At 37.4% G+C, this 22,215-nt stretch overlaps 2 protein-coding genes across 3 annotated transcripts; one reads left to right on the top strand and one right to left on the bottom strand.

The window, feature by feature from the left end:
- Positions 1–1,077: 1,077 nt before the first annotated feature.
- myh11b (myosin, heavy chain 11b, smooth muscle) lies at positions 1,078–14,920 on the top strand. 2 transcript variants are annotated; one of them, XM_043234910.1, is made up of 42 exons: positions 1,078–1,151; positions 1,774–2,139; positions 2,639–2,795; positions 3,336–3,363; positions 3,669–3,768; positions 4,049–4,075; positions 4,285–4,377; positions 4,476–4,539; positions 4,643–4,741; positions 4,821–4,964; positions 5,050–5,145; positions 5,248–5,366; positions 5,580–5,732; positions 5,820–5,993; positions 6,082–6,255; positions 6,445–6,559; positions 6,735–6,934; positions 7,120–7,241; positions 7,342–7,411; positions 7,504–7,664; positions 7,774–7,882; positions 8,414–8,545; positions 8,639–8,845; positions 9,003–9,140; positions 9,225–9,348; positions 9,489–9,660; positions 9,746–9,958; positions 10,063–10,207; positions 10,373–10,579; positions 10,698–10,802; positions 11,013–11,165; positions 11,301–11,549; positions 11,619–11,831; positions 11,941–12,153; positions 12,308–12,469; positions 12,548–12,676; positions 12,750–12,838; positions 12,939–13,062; positions 13,156–13,364; positions 13,444–13,552; positions 13,632–13,804; positions 13,966–14,920. In XM_043234910.1, exons 2-42 carry the CDS (start codon positions 1,798–1,800, stop codon positions 14,147–14,149), a joined length of 5,997 nt encoding a protein of 1,998 aa, XP_043090845.1. In that variant the 5' UTR covers positions 1,078–1,151; positions 1,774–1,797; the 3' UTR covers positions 14,150–14,920. The 2 variants fall into 2 exon arrangements, with proteins under 2 accessions (XP_043090845.1, XP_043090846.1); XM_043234911.1 differs by having other exon boundaries at positions 13,632–13,833; positions 13,966–14,089.
- nde1 (nudE neurodevelopment protein 1) lies at positions 14,912–22,136 on the bottom strand. Its single transcript, XM_043234926.1, has 9 exons — positions 21,944–22,136; positions 20,997–21,101; positions 20,673–20,826; positions 17,639–17,787; positions 17,432–17,568; positions 17,104–17,307; positions 16,801–16,886; positions 16,561–16,706; positions 14,912–16,448 (listed from the first exon to the last, which is right to left on the bottom strand). The coding sequence occupies exons 2-9, from the start codon at positions 21,080–21,082 to the stop codon at positions 16,400–16,402; spliced, it is 1,011 nt and encodes a 336-aa protein (XP_043090861.1). The 5' UTR covers positions 21,083–21,101; positions 21,944–22,136; the 3' UTR covers positions 14,912–16,399.
- Between the last annotated feature and the right edge of the window lie 79 nt (positions 22,137–22,215).

Raw genomic sequence — 22,215 nt, 5'->3', positions numbered from 1 at the left:
AAGTCTTGCCGGTTAAAAAAAATTCAGATCCGTGCAGCTTTTAAAAGGACAGAACTAAACATGCTGCCGCTCGTCATTAAAGGCATAGATGACCCAAAAATAATAATTCTGTCATTATTTACTCCCTTACATGTTGTCCCAAACCTGTATTAAGTTCTTTCTTGTGGTAAACACAAAATAAGATATTTTGAGTAACCTAACAGTACCTGGTCCTCACTGAATATAATAATATAATATTCAACAGAGGGAAAAAAAGCTATTTCAGGTTTAAAACGACCTGAGAGAGAGTAAATGATGTATATAGTGTATAAGTATATAGTGTTTCACTTTTTATATTTGTTAATTCAATACTGTTAAGTACACCTACTACCTGAAGAATAAAAGCACTGTTTGTTTTATTCTTATTACATTTATTTGTAACGTGTACAGTATCTATTCTAATGACAAAAATACAACAATGACAAAGATTTTTATCTTTGCTCATTTTGACCTAAATATCGGTCCTTCTTTGTAATTTTATACTTTACCTTCGAAAGGCTTTGTTTTTTAGAAAAGGGAAATTAGTTTGTCTGTGCCTCTCAGACAACTTGCAAAATAGTAAAATCAATGAAAAAGAATTATATGATATTTCTGAAAACAAAAAAATCGTGATATAATATTATTGTCATATTGCTCACCCCTACTTATTATTGACATGGCAGGGAAATAGGTAAATGTTAAAATATCAAACTGCTTATGAAAGCCATGAAATAATGAGCTTGTGTGATGAGCATCAACCTGTAACTGATGACTTTACAAAAGTCTATAGCTTTGACTTTAATTCTCATAAGCTGTAAAAGGTAAACTGGCCAGTTTAAACTGAAATAATATATATCGACTTTAGTCAAGTGACTGTGACAGATAGGCTACAGATAGTCATTTAGTGTTTAATGACCTTTACAAAACTGTCTTTCATTAGAAAAGCCTCATCATTTGCATAGGCTGTAGGCTATATTCTGGTGAATTTGGCTGTAGGATGGTCCAAATGACTTGCTCCACCCACCTAAGCCAAGTGTGGCTTAAAAATTAATAAAGATCATTCAAGGCAGTCATTTTTGGATACTGCTCTAAGCATACATAGACACTCCAAAAAGAAGAGGTTATTCTAGCATGTAAGTATTAATTTTATGCTATGCTATATATATATTGTAACCTATATACATTATAAATGTAATTAAAACTTGAATTATATATATTTTTGAAATATTGAGTTATAATAAAAGCTTATTTATAAAAAGCTAATCTTTTTTGCTATAGTTTGGGGTGGCAGGTTGGAACTCTTGAAATGTTTTGTAAAAAAAAATCTGTTTATGCACTGCAGTGTTATTGATATATTGCATAAGAACATCTGTATCATAAGAACATCTACAAATACAATTCTATTGTATTTAACAGCAAAAGTAATTGCTAACAACAATATATAATATATACAATATACACACTGACTGTAAAATGCCCCGGTAATTTGTCATGATAATACAATTACTTAAATATAAAACAGGCAATATAAATTGTCTCTAATATATCTGTGGTATTAGAAAGATTTTACTGGACACACTCAATATAAGGAATGATCATGGGGACTTTACTATCACCTTTCAGCAGGTTTACAGCTATTGGTTGTGGGTTGCCTGATTAGAATGTAAAATAAGGCTACATGTTTGCACTTCAATCGGTAGTGTCAAAAAAGCTAATACAGACAGATGATTAAAGTAATTTCTTATTACATCATAGAACAACTCACAGAAATACTTCAAGATGACCAAGCAACCAGAAAACGAAGACAGCAGCAAGTTTCTTTTCCTTGACAATGACTTTAAAAATAGCGGCGTTGCCCAGGCCGATTGGTCGACCAAAAAGATGGTGTGGATACCCTCAGAAAAGGAAGGTTTTCAGTCAGCCAGCATCAAGGAAGAGACAGGGAATGAGGTAGTGGTTGAGCTCGACAATGGACAGAAGATGACCATCAGCAAAGATGAAATCCAGAAAATGAACCCACCCAAGTTCAACAAGGTTGAAGACATGGCTGCACTGACCTGTCTGAACGAGGCCTCAGTGCTGCACAACCTCAAGGAGAGGTATTTCTCAGGTCTCATTTATGTAAGTTCATTCAAAATTCGCCTTACACAATTGGTTAAACTACAGAAGTCTTTATTTATGATCATAGCTCAATCATAGGGGTTTTCGAAAAAGGGTGCACTCCCATTTCTTATTTATGATTAATGTAAAAAGCAGTTGCTGCTTAATGCTTTTATGAAAACTGTGATATTTTGTAACCACAGTTTACAGTCACTTCTGATCTAATTAATGTATCCTTGCTGACTAAAAGTATTAATTTCTTTCAAAAAATAAAAAAAGAAGCTTACTGACCCAAAACTTTTTAATTGTACTGTATACATTGTATGCATTTATACTTTATAATGGGGGTCACATCTAAGGGAATCATTATATATCAGCCAGCCTTTGTATCTAAAAAGTTGAAAACGCTTTATAGTGTGATAAGAATGAAGAATATTTGTACCAATATATGTATAATGTATTATATTTCAGATTCCTGGCATACATTTTGACTATATATTTCATATTTATTTAAATCCAGACTTACTCAGGCCTCTTCTGTGTGGTGGTGAACCCCTATAAGCTCTTGCCCATCTACTCTGAGAAGATCATCGAGATGTACAAGGGAAAGAAGCGTCATGAGGTTCCTCCCCACATCTATGCCGTCACTGATAATGCCTATAGAAACATGCTTCAAGGTGACCACCGGTCTTAACTCTCTGAATGCAACCTTATAAAAACTATGACTAATTCACAGGCTTACTGTGGTTGTTATAGAAAAAAAAAATCATGTCTTTCTTCCCAAAATCAACATTTTCAGTGTTGTCCAATTGTGCAACAAAAATATAGAATAATAAGGAAAATGTAAAAATGAAGATTATTCATAGTTGTCCAGTCCAACAGAGCCAGCTGCGTATTAGTGTGTGTGTGTCAGGGAGTCTGTTTTACAGGCTGTGGATTAAAGGCATCAAAATTGCCATACAAGGGGCCTTTCCCTTTCTCACTAGAGTTTTTAACGGCTATTTTTGGAAGGTTGAACTGAAGTTAATCTCACCCTGTACTCAATTTAGAATATGTAAGATTTTGGAGGTAGGGATCTCCAGTGAACAATAGTGGAGTTTGTGTTTAGACAGCCGGGCCCCTTGTTAATCTCCTTCAGGTTCTTAACTGTGACAATTCATGCATTTCTTGTCCTGTCCTTGTACTGAGTTCAAATGTTTCTGTTTCTTTCTCCGCAGAGCGTGAAGACCAGTCTATTCTCTGCACGTGAGTTCTAACGGCCCTACGTATCGTTTGCTCCATGTACTCTTAAACAATAGTAAAGCATTTAGCCCAAGACCGACTCAGGAAAGAAGTATCCTCTGTGTCTGTGAGACACCATTCAGTAAAGATGCAATCAGCTGATACATTTGCAAGAATTACCAGAGCTTGAGTTTGACTGGTCAAATATCACACGGGCCATAAAATAATATACATTTATATGCACTATATCATTAAACGTGCTAAGCAGCCTGGCATGTAAATTCTAATGCAAATGATTATGGCAGCATTGTTTAATGTGTGTTTAATAGTGGCGAGTCGGGAGCAGGAAAAACGGAAAACACCAAAAAAGTCATCCAGTACCTTGCAGTTGTGGCATCATCACACAAAGGGAAGAGAGATGCTGGATCTGTGAGTTCAAAGTTTTTAAAAGATATCATACAGTATCTCTTAGAATAACAGTTTTTGCATGCCCTTATTACTGTTATGGTTTTGATAACAGCATAGTGTTCGATTAGAATAACAATCACGTGTTTATAATGGGATATAAATGTTTCAGTATTAAACAAGATATATTTAAATATTACATGCATGGTACAGTGCATTAATAGTGAACTTAAGTCATTCTCTGCACTTTTTCAATTTTAACTAATGTATCGTTTTAATCAGTTTATTATTTACCCCTGTTTAGCAACAAAAAGGACCCCAGTTAGCATATGTGAGTACATAAGCTTATTGTCATACATTTTTGGATATATAAATGTGCGGCATTTTACATGTCATTCATGGATGGCTAAACCCTGTATGGCCTTTATTTTAATATATGCTAAGCTATAATATGTCAAGTACACTAAAAGAGATTTTAGTTTACAGTTGGACTGCATTGAATCACAATGAATAACATTTGTTCTGTCCACATTTGTTTAGGGTGAGCTAGAGAAGCAGCTCCTGCAGGCCAATCCTATTCTGGAGGCATTTGGCAATGCAAAGACCATCAAAAACGATAATTCCTCAAGATTCGTGAGTTAAATGTTTACTTTGTCACTGAATATTTGCTCATTATCATTATTATCATAATTAACATTAGTGTCAAAACTTTTGCTGTTTTTCCTTCCCAGGGTAAATTTATTAAACTCAATTTTGACAACACTGGCTACATTGTTGGAGCAAACATCGAAACCTGTATCCTAATAAATCTTTCCATCCGAACAGTTTTATATCCTAATTAGTTAGAACAATTTAGCCAAGCACACTCATTTTCATCTTAATGACTTAATTAATCCAGACCTCCTGGAAAAGTCTCGATGTATCCGACAGGCCAAAATCGAGAGATCCTTTCACATCTTCTACTACATGGTGGCTGGAGCCAAAGACAACATGCGAGGTGGGTGAGGACAGAGAGTTTATTAGTTTTAGTAGACAGTTTTAGACTCGTTACCACTAGCAGTCATTCTCTTCCACAGATGAGCTCTTGCTAGAGGATTTTGGTAACTACCGTTTCCTGGTGGCTGGGCATGTGCAGGTACAAAACCAACAAGATGATGAGATGTTTGAAGAGACTCTGGAAGCCATGGAGGTCCTGGGCTTCAATGAGGAGGAAAGAATTGGTATTTAACAAAACAACGATTGGTTTTACAACTTAATGTCCTATCTTTTTGTGCTGCTTTACATGAAGTGTTTTGTTTTTTTTAGGCATGTTGAAATTATGTTCTACTGTGCTGCAACTGGGGAACATTGAGTTCAAAGCAGAGAAAAACCAGGAGCAGGCCAGTATGCCAGACAACACGGGTAAACAATCAGTCCAGAGGGATTCATCTGTGATGTTGCACTTATACTGAACTATCTGACTAAATCAAAATGATACTATGTTGTGATAAATGCATCCACCAGCTGCACAAAAAGTGTGCCATCTGCAGGGGATTAATGTGACTGACTTCACCAAAGCTATTCTCACTCCTCGCATCAAAGTAGGCCGAGAGCTGGTACAGAAGGCACAGACCAAAGAACAGGTGCATTACCACACTATCCCATACAGCTGCATATCCATTATTTTTAATTTGTACTGTACATACAGTAGTCAACATTTTGAAGTAGATCAAAAATGTTGTACTAAGAAAAGAACAGGTATTGTTCTTGACCAACTGTGATGAAAGGTTTTGATCCACTCCAAAAGTTGAATACTGTATATATCAGTTTGTATATGTAATATGTCCATTTATCAGGCTGACTTCGCAGTTGAAGCCTTGGCCAAGGCTATGTATGACCGTCTGTTTCGCTGGATCTTGGCACGTGTCAACAAGGCTTTAGATAAGACAAAGCGTCAGGGAGCCTCTTTTCTAGGCATCTTAGACATCGCTGGGTTTGAGATTTTTGAGGTGAGGCCAAAATTCTTTATTAATAGATTATAAAATCCAAATGTCAACTTTCAAAATCAAGGCTCTCCTTTTTTGTCTTTCTTGCAGGATAACTCATTTGAGCAGCTGTGCATCAACTACACCAATGAGAAACTGCAACAGCTCTTCAACCACACTATGTTCATCCTGGAGCAAGAGGAGTACAAAAAGGAAGGCATTGAGTGGAGCTTTATTGATTTTGGCCTGGACCTCCAACCCTGCATTGAGCTCATTGAAAGACCAGTTCGTACATATTAAGTCTAATAGTATTTGATAATCTTTACTGAGACTATTTTGACTAAGTCACTCAGTCGTGGCATTTCTCTTACAGAACAATCCTCCAGGTATCTTAGCTCTGCTGGACGAGGAGTGCTGGTTTCCAAAGGCAACGGACATTTCCTTTGTCGAAAAACTCACAAACACTCACTCAAGCCACTGCAAATTCTCTAAACCTAAGAATCTAAAGGAGAAGACTTTCTTCACTGTGCAACACTATGCTGGCAAGGTATTCGAAAGTCAGAAAATATATATATTTAAAATATTTACACAGTTAATGAAAAATTTGTTAAACTTAAAAGTTGAACCGTTGCAAAGTAAGGTACTTAACATGAGATCATTATGAGAAAAAAATATATGATTGCTATAATAATAATAATAATAATAATAATAATAATAATAATTTAATTTGATTTAGGTGGATTATAATGCAACATCTTGGTTAACTAAAAACATGGACCCCCTCAATGACAATGTCACAGCCCTGCTGTGTAACTCTTCCAGTGCTTTTGTTCAGGACATCTGGAAAGATGGTAGGTTTTTGTCATGAAAAAATGTAAATAATAACACTGTTTGCTTAAGTATGAGCAGAAAGACAGTAATTTATGCCAGATGAAGAAAGCTTTTATTTTTCTCCTTATTCCTTATTTTAAATGCAACGGGTATTTTGAAAAATGTATTTTGAAAAAAATTCCTGTGTTCTCACAGTGGATCGCGTGGTGGGTTTGGAAACTATGGCTAAAATGGCTAAGTCTGATAGCGCAGCTCCAACTGCTTCCAAGTCCAAGAAAGGCATGTTCCGCACTGTAGGACAGCTGTACAAAGAGTCTCTTGGCAAGCTCATGACAACGCTCCATAACACTCAACCAAACTTTGTACGCTGCATAATTCCCAACCATGAAAAAAGGGTATGCAAATATCAAAATATAGCAATTAATTTCTGTATTTAGTAGTACATCTAAGATGCCTTTTCCAAAAGGTAGACAAGAGCAGGTTTTACATCTGTTATATGGGATTTAAACATGAATTTAAAAAAAAACTATAGTAAAAGCAGTACTAAAATAGAGCAAAAATTCACTGCTTTTGTCCTTAGGCTGGCAAGATAGCTGCCCACCTGGTTCTCGAGCAGCTGCGATGTAATGGTGTACTGGAAGGGATCCGCATCTGTCGTCAGGGCTTTCCCAATCGCATCGTCTTTCACGAGTTTCGCCAGCGGTGAGTCATTTCTGAAACATGCTGGATCATTTCAGAGTTTGTAGATTTGGATGTTTCTAACTGGCCAGAATACTAATTTCAATCTCCGATTATTTCCAAGCTATGAGATCCTTGCTGCTGGGGCTATTCCTAAAGGATTCATGGATGGAAAACAAGCCTGTACACTTATGGTGAGTTTGAGCAAAATATATATACTTACACTGTACTGACAATGATGCAATTTTTTTTAGCATTTTTTTTCTCCCTTCTTTTTAAACATCAGATCAAACATCTAGACTTGGACCCCAACCTGTACCGGATTGGTCTGAGCAAGATATTTTTCCGCACAGGAGTATTGGCACAGCTGGAGGAAGAACGTGACCTGAAACTGACTGATATCATAATTGCCTTCCAGGCCCAGGCCCGTGGCTTTCTTAGCAGAAAGTGAGTTCTGTATACCATCTACCTATATAGCTTCTTGCTGCAACTGTAGTTTTATTGTGGCTAAAGACCAGAAGTAAGCTACTCTATTTAAACATCTTAAAATTTCCAGGGCATTCAGCAAGAAACAAAAGCAGCTGACAGCCATGAAAGTGATTCAAAGAAACTGTGCTGTTTATCTGACACTCAAGAACTGGCAGTGGTGGAGACTTTTCACTAAAGTAAGTTCTAAACACAAATCCAGAGTTTTTACATGAAACTCTTGATGGCACACTCTGATAGGTCAAACTCAATGTGACATAATGAAACCATTACATGGCGCAGCTGATTGGCTGCTGATGTGAAAAGAATCAATGAGCTCATTAATCAACATTCAAATACTTGACTAGTACTTGCTGTGGCAGTTCTTCAGTAACCCTACTCCTTCCCCAGCTCCCCCTGTATATATCTGCTATGGGGTGATTTGGGTTTACTACAGTATATGGAGGTTAGTTTATGTATTATTTGTGCAGCAGAAGTATTTCTTAAATGCTCACAGCAGCATGTTATTGATGTATTGGCAGTAGCAAGTCTTGGTACTTGGTCTGCCGTAGAAGTAGCATAGCAGAAATACAAAACACATTCAAATTGTCATGTGCATTACTATGATAAACCCTCTCAGAGTTGTCGTGACAGAACTACAAATTATCCATGTACTGTAGATTTAAAATATAAATGTGGCCATTTTGTAATCCATTTATGTTTCTGTTTAGGTAAAACCTCTGCTTCAAGTGACTCGGCAAGAAGAGGAGATGAATCAAAAGGAGGAGGAGCTTCAGAAAGCCAAAGAAATTGCCCAGAAATCTGAAACTGAACTTAAGGAGATCACACAGAAACACAACCAGGTACAAGAGCAGAACTACATCCAAACTTAACTACAATGGTGCACTCATTCATACTGATTCACTATTAATACACTCATATTTCCTGGAGTGCAGGTGGTAGAGGAAAGAAACCAGCTACAGTCAAAACTACAAGAGGAGGCAGAGTTGTATGCAGAGTCTGAGGAAGTGAGGATACGGCTGGAGGCCAAGAAGCAAGAGCTGGAGGAAGTGCTGCACGACATGGAGGCTCGACTCGAGGAGGAGGAGGAGCGAAGCCAGGTCTTTCAGCAAGAGAAAGCGAATCTGCAACAACAACTCAAGGTTGAGCGGTGATCACTTATAACAGACTAAGTGGAACAATATTGACACTTTAAATTGCTAACTGTAATTTTACTGTATTTTTTTCTCTTGCTCTCATTGTCAAAGCATAAGATTTGGAAAATGGTAAATAAGAAAACTGTCCTGTTGTTTTGTGCAGGATTTAGAGAAACATTTAGTAGAAGAAGAAAATGCCAGGCAGAAGCTTCAACTGGAAAGTGGGGCTACAGATGGGAAGATTAAGAAACTCGAGGAAGATCTTTTTGTCGTGGAAGATCAAAACAGCAAGTTGCAAAAGGTTTATATAGTTTTTATCTCATCATTATATGTGAAAAATGAATATCAGATCTGAGTAATGTGGCTGCTGCTTCTGTGTGTTTAGGAGAAGCAACAGCTGGAGGAGCGGTTAGCTGACTTTTGCTCCAACCTTGCTGAGGAGGAAGAGAAATCCAAAAACTTAACTAAACTGAAGGCTAAACATGAATCTATGATTTCAGATCTTGAAGGTTTTTTCATTATGACTTTGGGTTTTATAGTATAGAATTGTCTATAGTTGAAAATAACTTGAATCCTAACTAAATTAATTTAGATATCAAATAATAAGTAAATTCATCAAAGCGTTTCCTATTTCTGTTTGTCTGTGCAGTTCGAATGAAGAAGGAAGAGAAAAGTAAGCAGGATGTCGAGAAAGCTAAACGTAAACTGGAGACTGAGTATAATGATGTACAGGAACAACTAAAGGACACACAGACCCAGATAGAAGAATTCAAGACACAACAAGCCAGAAGTGAAGTGGAGATACAGGAGCTTCAGGCATGGTACATTGTTACTCACACGACTGTTCAAATACATTGTTTCCCTGCTCATTGTAAATTGTAACCAGATCATCTGTATATTGACCAGCATAGAAAAAGAATCAGCTCAGAAGAGCAATGCTCTGAGAAAGATACAGGAAATGGACGGGCTTGTCTTAGAGCTTCAAGATGAGCTCGAAGCTGAGCGGGAGACTTGTAGGAAGTCAGAAAAGGCCAAAAAGGAGCTGGAAGAAGAGCTGTCTGCACTAAGAACTGAACTGGAAGATTCACTAGATACCACAGCAGCACAACAAGAGCTACGGTGATTACTTAAATGTGTAACTTTCAAATAGTAATTTATTACTTTTTACCATTTACATGCAATGTGGTAGAGTAGATGTTAGTCTTAGCCTCTTTTTTGGACAGAGCTAAAAGAGAGCAGGAGGTGACAATGCTGAAGAAGTTGATAGAAGACGAAGGCAGAAGCCACGAGGCTCAAGTGAATGAGATGAAACAAAAACATGCTCAGTCTGTAAATGAACTTGGTGAACAATTAGAGCAAACCAAGCGGGTAAGAAACCTGCTTAAACATTGGCAGTGCTTAAACAACATTAGCATCAGTAATGATACCATCAGTAATAATAACATCAGCATTTTTTTTACCTCATAAGTAATATCTTGTGAAATGATTAATATGAAATAAATTTACATTTCCTAACCCAAACCTGAAATACAGGCCAAAGTCAATCTGGAGAAGGCAAAACAGGCCTTAGAGAAGGAAGTTGTAAACTTGAATGGAGACCTTCGCTCACTGAGTAATGCCAAGCAGGATGTGGAACAGAAGAAGAAAAAGGTGGAAACCCAGCTTGCTGACCTTCAGACTCGCTTCAATGAGAGCGAAAAGAAGAAGGAAGACCTTGGAGATGCAGTGTCTAAACTGACTGTGAGTTTTACATTCAGAAATGTGCTCTGAATAAACACTTATAAATGATTATTATAGATACAGTGAAGGTTATTGTATAAACACCTGATTTATAGATGTCTTTTGTAAAAACTCTCAGATGGAGTATAATAATGTGAACAGCATCCTCAATGAAGCAGAGAGCAAGAACATCAAGCTGAGTAAAGATGTTACTAGTCTCAACTCACAGCTTCAGGATACACAGGTATTATATAATCTAAAGCAGGAATTAAAAAATATATACAGATAATATTTTATACAAAGTCATTTTGTTACAGAATAAATGGGTTAATAAATGTGCAAAATTATATTTTGGGAATAATAATTAGGAGTAAAACTGAAATATGATTTTGGGAAGCATTTGATCTTTGGGGAAGCATCTTGATGTTTTGTCTGTTATGATCTGACTGTTTAGGAGTTACTTGCTGATGAGACCCGGCAAAAACTTAATTTTTCCACTCGACTACGTCAAATGGAGGATGAACGAAACAGTCTGCTGGAACAAATAGAAGAAGAGGCAGAAGCCCGAAGAAACGTGGAAAGACAGGCCTCCAGCCTTACCACACAGGCCAGTCTCTTGCAAAGAACACCCTCAAAAATTCGCAAAATATGACAATCAGTTGTGCCAAAATGAAATAAAAAAAAAAAAAAAAAAATACAAATGAGGTGAATTTAATTTATAATAAGTTTGCTTCCACTGTAGCTGTCAGATACAAAGAAGAAGCTTGAGGAGCACTCCAGCAATTTCCAAATGCTTGAAGAAAGCAAGAGACGTCTACAGAGGGATCTGGAAGCCACAGTTGGAGAGTTTGAGGAGAAAGCTGCAGCCTATGACAAGCTAGAGAAGATCAAGAATCATCTTCAGCAAGAGTTGGAGGATGTGCTGATGGAGCTGGACAACCAGAGACAGCTGGTTTCAAATTTGGAGAAGAAACAACGGAAATTTGACCAGGTTGCATTTCTGTGCTTTAACTTCAGTTAAATTTCAGTTATCCTAATTTCATTTTTTTTTTAATTAAAGATGCTTGCTGATGAGAAGACCATCTCTAGCAAGTATGCTCAGGAGCGTGACTGCGCTGAGGCAGAGGCACGGGAGAAGGAGACCAAATGTTTGGCCCTCACCCGAGCATTCGAAGAATCCCAGGCTTCCTTACGAGAATTAGAGAAACTCAATAAGACACTTCGCACTGAGATGGAAGATCTGATCAGTTCAAAGGATGACGTGGGCAGAAATGTAAGTTGTGTTTTACAGTAGCATGAATCTTGGTCAGTAGTTTATAGTCAATGTTGAGACAAAGTTGTCTCAAATTAGATTACTACGTTTTGTATATAAACTACTGAAGGTCCATGAGCTGGAGAAGGCAAAACATGGACTGGAGGCTCAAGTGGAAGAAATGACAATCCAAATGGATGAACTTGAGGATGAATTACAGACTGCAGAGGATGCTAAGCTCCATCTGGAAGTCAATATGCAGGCTCTCAAGGTCCAGTTTCAAAGAGACCTGCAGGTCAGAGAGGAACAAAATGAAGAGAAGAGGAAACAACTGCTCAAGCAGGTGAAGACTGCTTTCTTTGATTTTCTGTTGATCAATGGGTGAGCATTATCTGATTTTGTAGGTCTTCCTGCCTTGCATGACAATGTAGACTCCTTACTCTCCTCCAGGCATCAATTGTAAAAAGTTTTGAGATATTTACCCACTTGGCACACAGGTACGTGAGCTTGAGACTGAACTAGAAGATGAGCAGAAAATGAGAACTTCATTGGCAGCTGCCAAGAAGAAACTTGAGGGGGATCTGCAGGACTTTGAAGACCAAGTTGATGCAATCAGCAGGGCGAGGGATGAGGCCTTTAAACAGCTCCGCAAGACTCAGGTCAAACCTTCACATTCTTTTGGAGTTTCCCAAGCCTTTATCAAACTTCTTCTATGTGAGTTTTCTTCCCCATGACAGGCGCAGATGAAAGATTCCCAGAGGGAGCTGGAAGATGTGAGAGCATCCCACAAAGAAGTTGTTTCCGAAGCTAGAGAATCTGAGAGAAAGGCCAGAGCCATGGAGGCAGAAATCTTACACCTACAGGAGGTATACATGATACCAAATAGCACATTGCAATAGGCTTAAATATCTTGCCATACAATCGTCAATGTCTTTGTAGGAACTGTCTATAGCAGAGAGGGCCCGCAAACAGGCTGAGCGAGAGAGAGATGAGATAGCAGGGGATATGGCAAGTGGCTCATTTGGAAAGTATGTTGGGAATTAACATTTGCGAAATGAGAAAATAAAATTATAATACTTTGAATTTTAAAACTGTAACATACGATACGCAATGCTTGTCCACTGATAGATCTGGCGTGTCTGATGAGAGGCGTCGTCTAGAAGCCAAAATTCAACAGCTGGAAGAGGAACTTGATGAGGAACAGGCAAACACAGAGATGCTCAGTGAGAGACTGAGGAGAAGTGTGCAGGAGGTGATGGGGTTAATGTGCCGTTCATCCACTTGTATGCTGTAGTGAAGGTGTTCTTTTGAGGTGATACCACAGATTGCATTCATCTATAACTAGGTGGATCAGCTGACCAGCGAGCTGCACGTTGAACGCTCCAATGCTCAGAGGATGGAGAGTGGCTGGCAGCAAATGGAGAGGCAGAACAAAGAGCTTAGGGCCAAGCTGCTGGAGACGGAGGGACAGGTGAAGTCCAAGCAACGGGCCTCTGTAACTGCACTAGAGACCAAGTTACAACAAATGGAGGACCAAGTGGACCATGAGAGCAGGTAAGATCATTAATCTTGTAAAGACAAGATGGATTTGGTTATGGACTAAGGGATTCTAACTAGTCGTTTTTTGTAACAGGGAGAGACAAGCTATTGCCAAGGCCATGCGTCTGAAAGACAAGAAACTAAAGGAACTGATGATTCAGGTAGAGGATGAACGAAAACAGACAGAGCAATTTAAGGACCAGGTATGAAGTATTCCTGTCCAGCATTTGAGTTTTTAAGGTTCCATGTTTTGTCATAACATTGATGTCACCTTTGTTGTAGGCTGAAAAATCAAATCTGCGAGCAAGGCAGCTTAAGTTGCAGGTGGAGGAGAGCGATGAGGAGTCTCAGCGTGCCACTGCTGCCCGTCGTAAACTTCAGAAAGAGCTGAATGAGGCCACTGAGGCCAATGACGCCCTGATCCGAGAAGTGTCTTCACTCAGGAGCAAACTCAGGTTGTTCTCCAGTAACCCCTTTCTGTAATGTATGTGAAACCAGAATCCCATTCATTGACATCCTCCTTACTGCATTCTACAGCAACATACATTCAGAGACATAAGTTTGCACTTGGAACATTTGGAGATGTGTGGTTTTTAATTCTTTGTATGCTCCTCAGGCGTGGCAGTGACTCATCTTTCAGCAGTCCATTAAGGCGAAGTGGAGGTGGGAGCTTTAGAAGAACACGCAGGAGCATGATGGAAACATCTGAGGTCCCTGAAGATGAAGATCCTGCTACTCCTGTGCATCAACTCGAGGAAACTCAAATCGAGCCAATCAATGGCACAAAGGATGAAAACTAAAGAATTAATTCCTAAAGCTTTTCACTATGTTTTTGCCATTTCTGAATGATAATTTATGCTTATGTAATCCTAAAACAAGGTTTGGTATTTATTTCTTCTCTTCACTGACTTCAACAACTGGCTAATTCTAATAGGGTTTTTAACAAGCAATCAAATTTCTATTGTTCAGAAAATACCATAACATTAGTATTCACAAAGTGATACTAAAAGTTATACCACACTGCACCGTGATATGTATTGTTATTATTATATAATTGGAATTATTAAATATTGTTGTGTTAAAGGGGTAATTGATTGCTATCAAGTAAAGGCTTTAATACAACTTGGCTGACAAAGGAGTAGAAATTGAGGGTCCCCTTTTGCCAAAAACCTAAACTCCTATAATGCATTTTTAATCCATTGTCCATAGGCATAGTTTTAACTAAATCTGTGTCTGAATGATGTAAAATGACAACTACAACTGATGCATTCCTGCTGACAAATTAACTGGGGTATCTGGGTGCACATAACATAGGGAAAGAATATACATTACTATATATATAGAATATACATTACATATATATATAAAATACACTGTAACAATGCAAAGTTGGATGGAAAACTTTTTTTGGTCAAAGTCTTCTTAATTCAAAGTGTATAAGTCGCGTTTGTTGACCTCACTTGTATTTTCTGCTTCTGAACAGCTGTGTCTTGCATGTAATACAGCATTTAGGACCATAACCAAGAGTTACTATTTCTGAAGGGAAATAAATGTCAAATCAGTCCTGTTAACTACACATTTATTTTGAAGGTTATGGATTAACCAACAATGAAATGGTTTTACAGACAGGATAAACTTTGCATTGCCTTTGCTGAAGAACGCATGGACATTGCAGACGTTTAGGTTCATTTATAACAAAGAAAACCCATGATGGCAATAATTGGCAACTGTGCATGACTTGTGCATAGAGACAAATACTTGACAGAATTTGAACTGTAATGACATCTTTAGTGAAGTTATTGCTTTCATGAGGCCCTGAGATGGTGCGATCAAGTGTGATAAATCTATCAATCATGATACTCCATTTCTATCATTTTTCATTAGTACCTCTAAGCAAAAATGGATAATATAATGTATCAATTTTTCTTTACAACTATTTTTAACATAAAAATATCTGTACCCTTCACTGAAGTATTCATATTGCTTGTTTCTTAAATGTACAACTCAAAACGAAATGTGAAAACTAAGCGATTAAACGCCACTCAGAATTCCATTTCTCCTGTTAATGGAATCCCTGACACATCAGAGAATTAATACATTGGAAAGCTGCAACTCCCTTCGGGCTAATAAGTTCCCCAATACCCAAATTAACTTTGAGGCAAAGCTTATTATGGCCACAAAATTAAGGCACATTAAATTCATGTTCAGCGCATAATATGATAGCAACTACCCTCCAGTACTGCAATATAATCTTTGAAAACAAAGATGGCACTGACAGTTCACTAGCTATTACTAGAAACAAAAAGGCCCCAGAAAGGATCATGCGTAAACATTTTGCCTACTGTTGGTTACTTACGTCAGCCCCTACAAGGCAACGATATGAACAACAGCTTCAGTTGATAACATCTGACCAACCTCCTTAGAATTTCAAATCAAAACACTAAAGACATGACATTCAGTTAGTAACAAACATATATCATTAAGATGCTAGTTTCTAAATAAAATAAAATCAGGTATTTCTAAATTAAAAATGAACCTGCTATTTACCTTGTTTCAGTCCTGTGACCCACAATAGGCATTTCACTGGACATTGATCAGTAGTTTAGTGCCAAATATAATGGGACTGCAGGGGTATATCTGCCAGTGACCTGTAACAGTCTCCCAATTTATGGTCCCAAAAAGAGCAAATAAAAATGACAGTGCAGATACATTTAAAACTGCTATAAATCACCAGATATCTAAAAACAACACAACAAAAACAAAAAAAAAAAACACACAGTGAATTTAAGAGATAGCACATCTGCAAAACCACAATGCAAATCTCCAACAAAATAGTAAAATTACAGGTAGTAGTTTCAGTCCACAGACACAACAACAGGGTTGATATGAATGTTAAAGCAGGCCCCTTCTCAGATAGTGGAAGACTTGGGGCATAAGATATGATTCAGCTCTTGAAAATAAAGCATTTCCATATTAATGGTTTAGGAATACTTGTTCTCCCAATGAGAGCGAAAGACATGCTTGTGCACTGGTAGCGAATATGACTTTATTCACAGCATTATCTTGGGTCCTGTTCCAAAGTCCAACCGCTTCACCATCCTGCAACACAAAACCGTTTGAAGAAAAATGATTGTCTACAAGTCAGACATGATACAATCTACACCGTTTTGGTCAGTTACAGAGATGTACGGAAAGTAATAGTGATACTCACCCCTTATCATACAAGCCATTTGTGTTGGATGGGATTTCTGGGGTTTCCCGTGAAATGCTTGGTGTACCCTGACTTATCGCCGCACGGCTAGGTGTTTTCTCATGGACGTGTAACTCTCTGCATGATGCCAGCTTTGATTCAAGGTTCTGAAAAGAGAACAAAGGGACATCCAAACTACAGACCAACCTCAGTTGAAAGTGTGTATTTTTTGGTAATATCCACAGTTACAGCTGGACTCACCCCAACTTTCCTCAACAGTTCTCCAACGATATTGAGGGCAGATATTCTTGCAGATGTGGTGAGAGGAGTTCCAGTCAGACCTTCAACTATACATGACAGATAAAAAAAAAAGTATAAATCAAAACTCTTGAGTGTTATAAATCCTAAGGCTTCCTCTCCATCATTTAAATTAGTTCTTTCTACCCATTCTTTCCTTTACCAATCCTTCTCTTGACTTGACTCAAAATTCTTTGATAGCAAAATACATTGTTCAGTGAAAGTAAATGATTTAGTATAGTTAGGCCATGCTGTGTGTGCACTCACTTCTGCTGTAGGAAGCGGAGGGGGTGTTGAATGCGGTCCCTGAGCCAGGAGGTCTGGAGGGTGTGGCGTGGAGAGATGGGAGGGCAGAGGTCACAACAGACGAGGGTCTGGAGGGTGTGGCCTCTGGCTTCTCTATATCTTTAGGAAGGCTGATTGACGGCTTGCGCTCCTGTTTCTGCTGAACAGCCAGTTCCTGTCTTAAATCTGCCACGAGGGAAAAGGAGACCGAAAACACTGAATCTGTTAAAACATCTGAGACTGGCAAATCAGGTGATTATTCTTCCGATCATCAAATATATATATACAAACGGGTTTCCCTTGAGTTTACCTCGGGCTTCATCTTTTAATCTCTGTACTGATTCTAGAAGATTCTCTTTTTCATCAAGCTCACTCTCGAGGAAGGCATTTCTCTCTATAACATGATTCATTCTCTGCTCAAAGTCCTCAAGTGACATTATAGTCGCCCTATAAAAACACAAACAGGTATTAGTAAAAATTGTCATAAATAGATAAACATAAAAAACCCTAAATGCACCTCTTAGTTCTTTCCAGGTCATCGTTGGCTTGTTCTAACTCCCGGATATATTTGTGCAGTTGGTCTTTGATGGCTGTGGTCTCTGCCAGGTCTCCTTCTAGAGTCGAGATCTGCCTGACTGCCTCAGAGTGCTGAATTTCGTACTTCTCCTGTTAGCAAAAACAGAAAAGAAAATATGCATATGAGAAACTACACTTAAACTTAGACTTTTATTCTAAAAAAAAAAAATAAAGCACTAATCAAAAGTTGGTCTTTTTTTTTTTTTTTTTTTTGATGTTACATGCATACCAAAAGCTATATTTGTGTAATCAAAAATACAGTAAAAACAAAAATAATCCATTCAATCCATGATACTTTTTTTTTTTTTTTTTTGATTTTTTGATGAATAAAAAGAATAATAAACTTAATGAAACTGAAGTGTACATAAATATTTGAAGCTATTTTTAACAATAAAATACTGTCTTTGAATTATCAAAATTTGATAATTGGCTTTTTAGCAATTTATGATACAGTCAATTAATTGTGATTAATCGGTTGGCATGTAATTAGGGTTGCTTTATATACAGGTGTTGGCAAAATATCAAGCTGGATCAAACATAAAACTTGCGCTGCATAATTGTGCTGACGATTAAAAAAAAAAAAAGTGTTGTGAATACTAGTATAATGTACATGTAAACTAACAGAGCTATGCAATATGTTGTTTTTACAGGACCACTGCACTTCTGATAATTCAATTATTGCTCAATAATAGAAAAAAAAAATACAATTCTGATCATTAAATGGTGCTCTTTCCCTGTTTATGTGTTTACATTTGAAAACAAGCAACACATCTGTCTCATGTGTGTCAGTGTTTTATACAGTGCTCTTAATTCATCTTTTAGGCTGTTTATTTGTCACCTATGATATTGATTTAGTATGGATTCCAAGGTATTAGATTTTGGTATTATACCAAAGCCAACACTGTGGTATTGAGTCATCCCTAGACATAATTGTAGTGAACTGAAATGCCTAATGAGATGTACCTTGGCTTAGGTCTCTTTTTAAAAAAAGAATCTTGCAACATGGCTTTACAACCACGTTTGTGCAACAAACACCAAGTAAAAACATGAGTGAGCCTCCATGCCCTCCAGACACTGATGCAGAAATAAGCATCAGCTGATTTCCTCATCCTGAATTGGATCTCTGTTTTTGGTCTGTGAATGTGAGATTGTGTTCTCAGTAAGCACTGAAAGAACCAGACAGAGACATTCTGGATGTACACATTCAGCCAAAGAACATTCAAATGGCTTTTATCTGTGGTTATATGCACTTACAAATGAATGTCAGTTATAGATAAAACTCTTATTCAAATATTAGATAAAACTCTATTAATGTGCTTTATGAGACATCAGCGTCACAGCTATTCACAGTTCAGTGAGGCTATTCAGTTTGAAAACTATTATGTTGCTTACATATGGTTAGAGCTAATAGATCAAATTGGTGTATTATAAAAATAAGCACATATTGTCGGTGGTAGTAATGATAATAACAACAACAACAACAACAACAACAAGTAGTAACTTTTTTATATATTATTATCATCATTATTATTATTATTAAGAACATAACATTTTTCATGTAATATTTTGCTAAGCCATTTTTGCAGCAATAAATCAGTTTTGCAAACTGTTCAGGTGTGATTTGGGAATGTTTTCCTGTAAATGGACCTATAGTATATTTTTTTTAAGATGTTGGCGATTAAACGTGTATATATATTCAGAAGCACTTACATTGTGACTTTGCCCATGACTGTAATGTATTTGCATTCAACTTTAGTCATCTGCACTTTCGTTTACAAAAGTATGGCATTGGAAAAACCTGCCACCCTTAGTTACTATTGCTGTGTCTGACAAGTAACAGCATTCTCACTACCACACATTGTGTTTCCCGTAATGAAAATTCATCACAGAGCAAAGAGAGAACTGACAAACTCTCCAACAGACAACAGGATACAGGTATTAAAGTCTTAACTTTCAAATTATCATTTAATTATTTCAAATAACTACAGTTCTGTGGCTCTTTAATGTGTCCTGACAAATTGTTGTAGTGGCTCGTTTCAAGTGGCACATGAAATAATCATCTCTTCATCTTTACTGGTAATAACATAAATTAACGTGAACATCAGAAAGTGTCTTGTTTCAACCACAGAAAGATGTTTTTACACCATTCTTCAAGTTCAAGTCCGACAACGTTAATCTGCTCTCCTGTCTGGTCTGTTTGGCGGACAAAATGGCAAAAGTCAATCTTTGTGATATAGCCCTGGTGGTAAACGTCATCTAGCACTAAGGCTGTCACAATAACCGCAATACAGTGCTATTGAAGAGCATAATCAATATGCAAAACAATGTTCATGAACTAATGTTCCATTATTTTACATAAGAATACATATCTGTTCAAATTATCATAGCATGTGTTAACTAAACTTACATAACAAGATTAGTATTATTAAATTACTTATTTAATAAATGAAAACAAATAGAACCAATTTGCCATTAAAAACAAAAATTAATTATTTTAATGGCTAAAAGAGCAGCTGTGTAACAGGGAAAAAAGTAAAAAGACACAGGCTCCAGTCGGATTCAGGCTAGTCATTTTGATAATCTACTGGACAAAGGCATATGTTCTACTGATCTTAATTGGAACCAAAATCAATTTGGTACTTGCGTATATATCTGTGGATCATTATTTTGTCATTGCCTTCCGTTTAGTTCATTTCAATAACGCGATTTGGATTTCTGAATATGACCTTGTTACACTGTAGCACATACACTGATTTTGTATATGCGGTAATACTGCATATTATTGAGCCGCTCAAAATTACCGCAAGAGAAATTACTTCACCACAACAGCCCCATCTAGCACCTTAGATCAGCATCAGGTCAACGTGGGTCATGGGCTTTCCATGTATCAGAGAGATCAGTCAAATACATAAAAATCTAACAGCGACTACCATAAATCAGTTTATGAAGCATGCGTCTATGATGCACCGCAGTACCTTGTAATTTTCTAGTTCCATGCGGAGTCTGTTGTTGGTGGTAAGAAGCTCGCGATAACGGGCATCACACTGCTTCAGCTCAGTCTCCAGCTCTGCCTCATAGTCTCGACTCATCTGCTGAAACTCCTGCAGCTCCTCCTGTGCCTCCTCAGCCCTGAACAAGCAGTGATTCGATACGATGACTGAATGTGGGCTGTAAAGGCAGATCTTGTACTTCGATTTATCCCAGGTGTTTAGGAACAAACATGGGCTCTGCAAAACTGCCTCTTTTTTTTTACAATGTAGATCAAACATCATTATGAACGAAAAACATCAGTGAAGTACCTTTGCTGGTGTTTGGCAGCCTGTTCCTTCCAGTAGTCCCTCTCTTGTTCAACAGAAGAGAATGTTGCAGGCTCAGGGTCACTCATTGCTGTTCAGTCAGGATTACTGGTAAAATAATAACCATTAATATATTACAAAACGTAGTAATAAAAATTAATTAATCAATGGCTTAAATATATAAATTAGATTATATGAAAACACTGTTGATGTGTCAGCCATAAGCATCCATAACCACAATGATGAACATGGTAATACCTGAGCAAAACCTGTTAAACCTACTTATTAGACTATTCTGTTACTGAAAGTGTTTCTTCTTGAAAGAACGCACAGCTTTTTTGTATAGCAAGGGGGAAAAACAGAAGAGGAAGGGCGTGTCTTGTGATGATTTTAAAAACCTAAAGATATTTTCCCTCAGGCATACAACTCACTATTACGCTACCATTTTAAAAGTAACAACACATCAGTATTTTAGGACTGTGTGAGTTATTAGACTACCTGAAGACTTCTAAAGAATGTATAACCTAACAACAGAATTAATTCTCATTAATTCTAATTCTATTCAAAAATTGCAATAAAGCGGTATGTAGTTATGTTTCGAATTAAATAAACAAGAAGTCCAGATGAAGCAAACATTTCTGGAATACCATCATATGTAACGTCAACGACTTCAGTCTTGGATTAGCTAACTTAACGTTAGCTAGCTAACAACAAACCGGCCACTTAAAGTTCTTAACAGTCGGCAGATTCGGGCTCCGACATAAATCGCCTTAATAACGAGTGAATAAGACGGTTATGTGTAACCTACTTTGTTTTATAATTAAACAACTATACGATGAAGAGTCTGTTGCGCGGCGTTTTGGAGAACTAACACATCTCAGAACTCAACCGAACTGATAAAACTCTACCCCCACTATTCTCAAGAGCAATCACGCTAGCTAGCAACTTACCTCCGGCTAATGCTCAAAGTTGTTTCCTTCCAAATATTTATTTAGTTTCTGTGAGGGATATGTTCAACTAAATAGTATGATTACGATTCTGAGAATAAAATAATAGCACTACACGAACTATTTTCTGGCACGTTACACTCCCGACAATGGGACTCTTCCTTCTGTTGTGTAAAAACTCTCAGCTCGTGGTTTGTTTCATGCCTGCTTCTGATTGGCCGATTTGTAATGATGCCATCATTTTGCATGCCATCGGTTGGTTGTTTGGATACGTT

The sequence above is a fragment of the Puntigrus tetrazona genome, chromosome 3 (assembly GCF_018831695.1).
Source record: "Puntigrus tetrazona isolate hp1 chromosome 3, ASM1883169v1, whole genome shotgun sequence".
Classification (NCBI taxonomy): Eukaryota; Metazoa; Chordata; class Actinopteri; order Cypriniformes; family Cyprinidae; genus Puntigrus; species Puntigrus tetrazona.
Note: the sequence above shows the minus strand (reverse complement) of the source record. Positions and strands in the feature narration are given on the sequence as shown.

What these genes read in the sequence shown, in the direction of transcription:
- myh11b (XM_043234910.1), top strand. Translation starts at nt 1,798, where the DNA reads ATGACCAAGCAACCAGAAAACGAAGACAGCAGCAAGTTTCTTTTCCTT. An exon ending in TTGAGCTCATTGAAAGACCA is followed by an intron (nt 5,994 to 6,081) that starts GTTCGTACATAT and finishes TTTCTCTTACAG; the next exon opens with AACAATCCTCCAGGTATCTT. An exon ending in CAGAGCAATTTAAGGACCAG is followed by an intron (nt 13,553 to 13,631) that starts GTATGAAGTATT and finishes CCTTTGTTGTAG; the next exon opens with GCTGAAAAATCAAATCTGCG.
- nde1 (XM_043234926.1), bottom strand. Translation starts at nt 21,082, where the DNA reads ATGAGTGACCCTGAGCCTGCAACATTCTCTTCTGTTGAACAAGAGAGG. An exon ending in CTCCGCTTCCTACAGCAGAA is followed by an intron (nt 16,887 to 17,103) that starts GTGAGTGCACAC and finishes TGTCATGTATAG; the next exon opens with TTGAAGGTCTGACTGGAACT. An exon ending in AACTGTTGAGGAAAGTTGGG is followed by an intron (nt 16,707 to 16,800) that starts GTGAGTCCAGCT and finishes TTCTCTTTTCAG; the next exon opens with AACCTTGAATCAAAGCTGGC.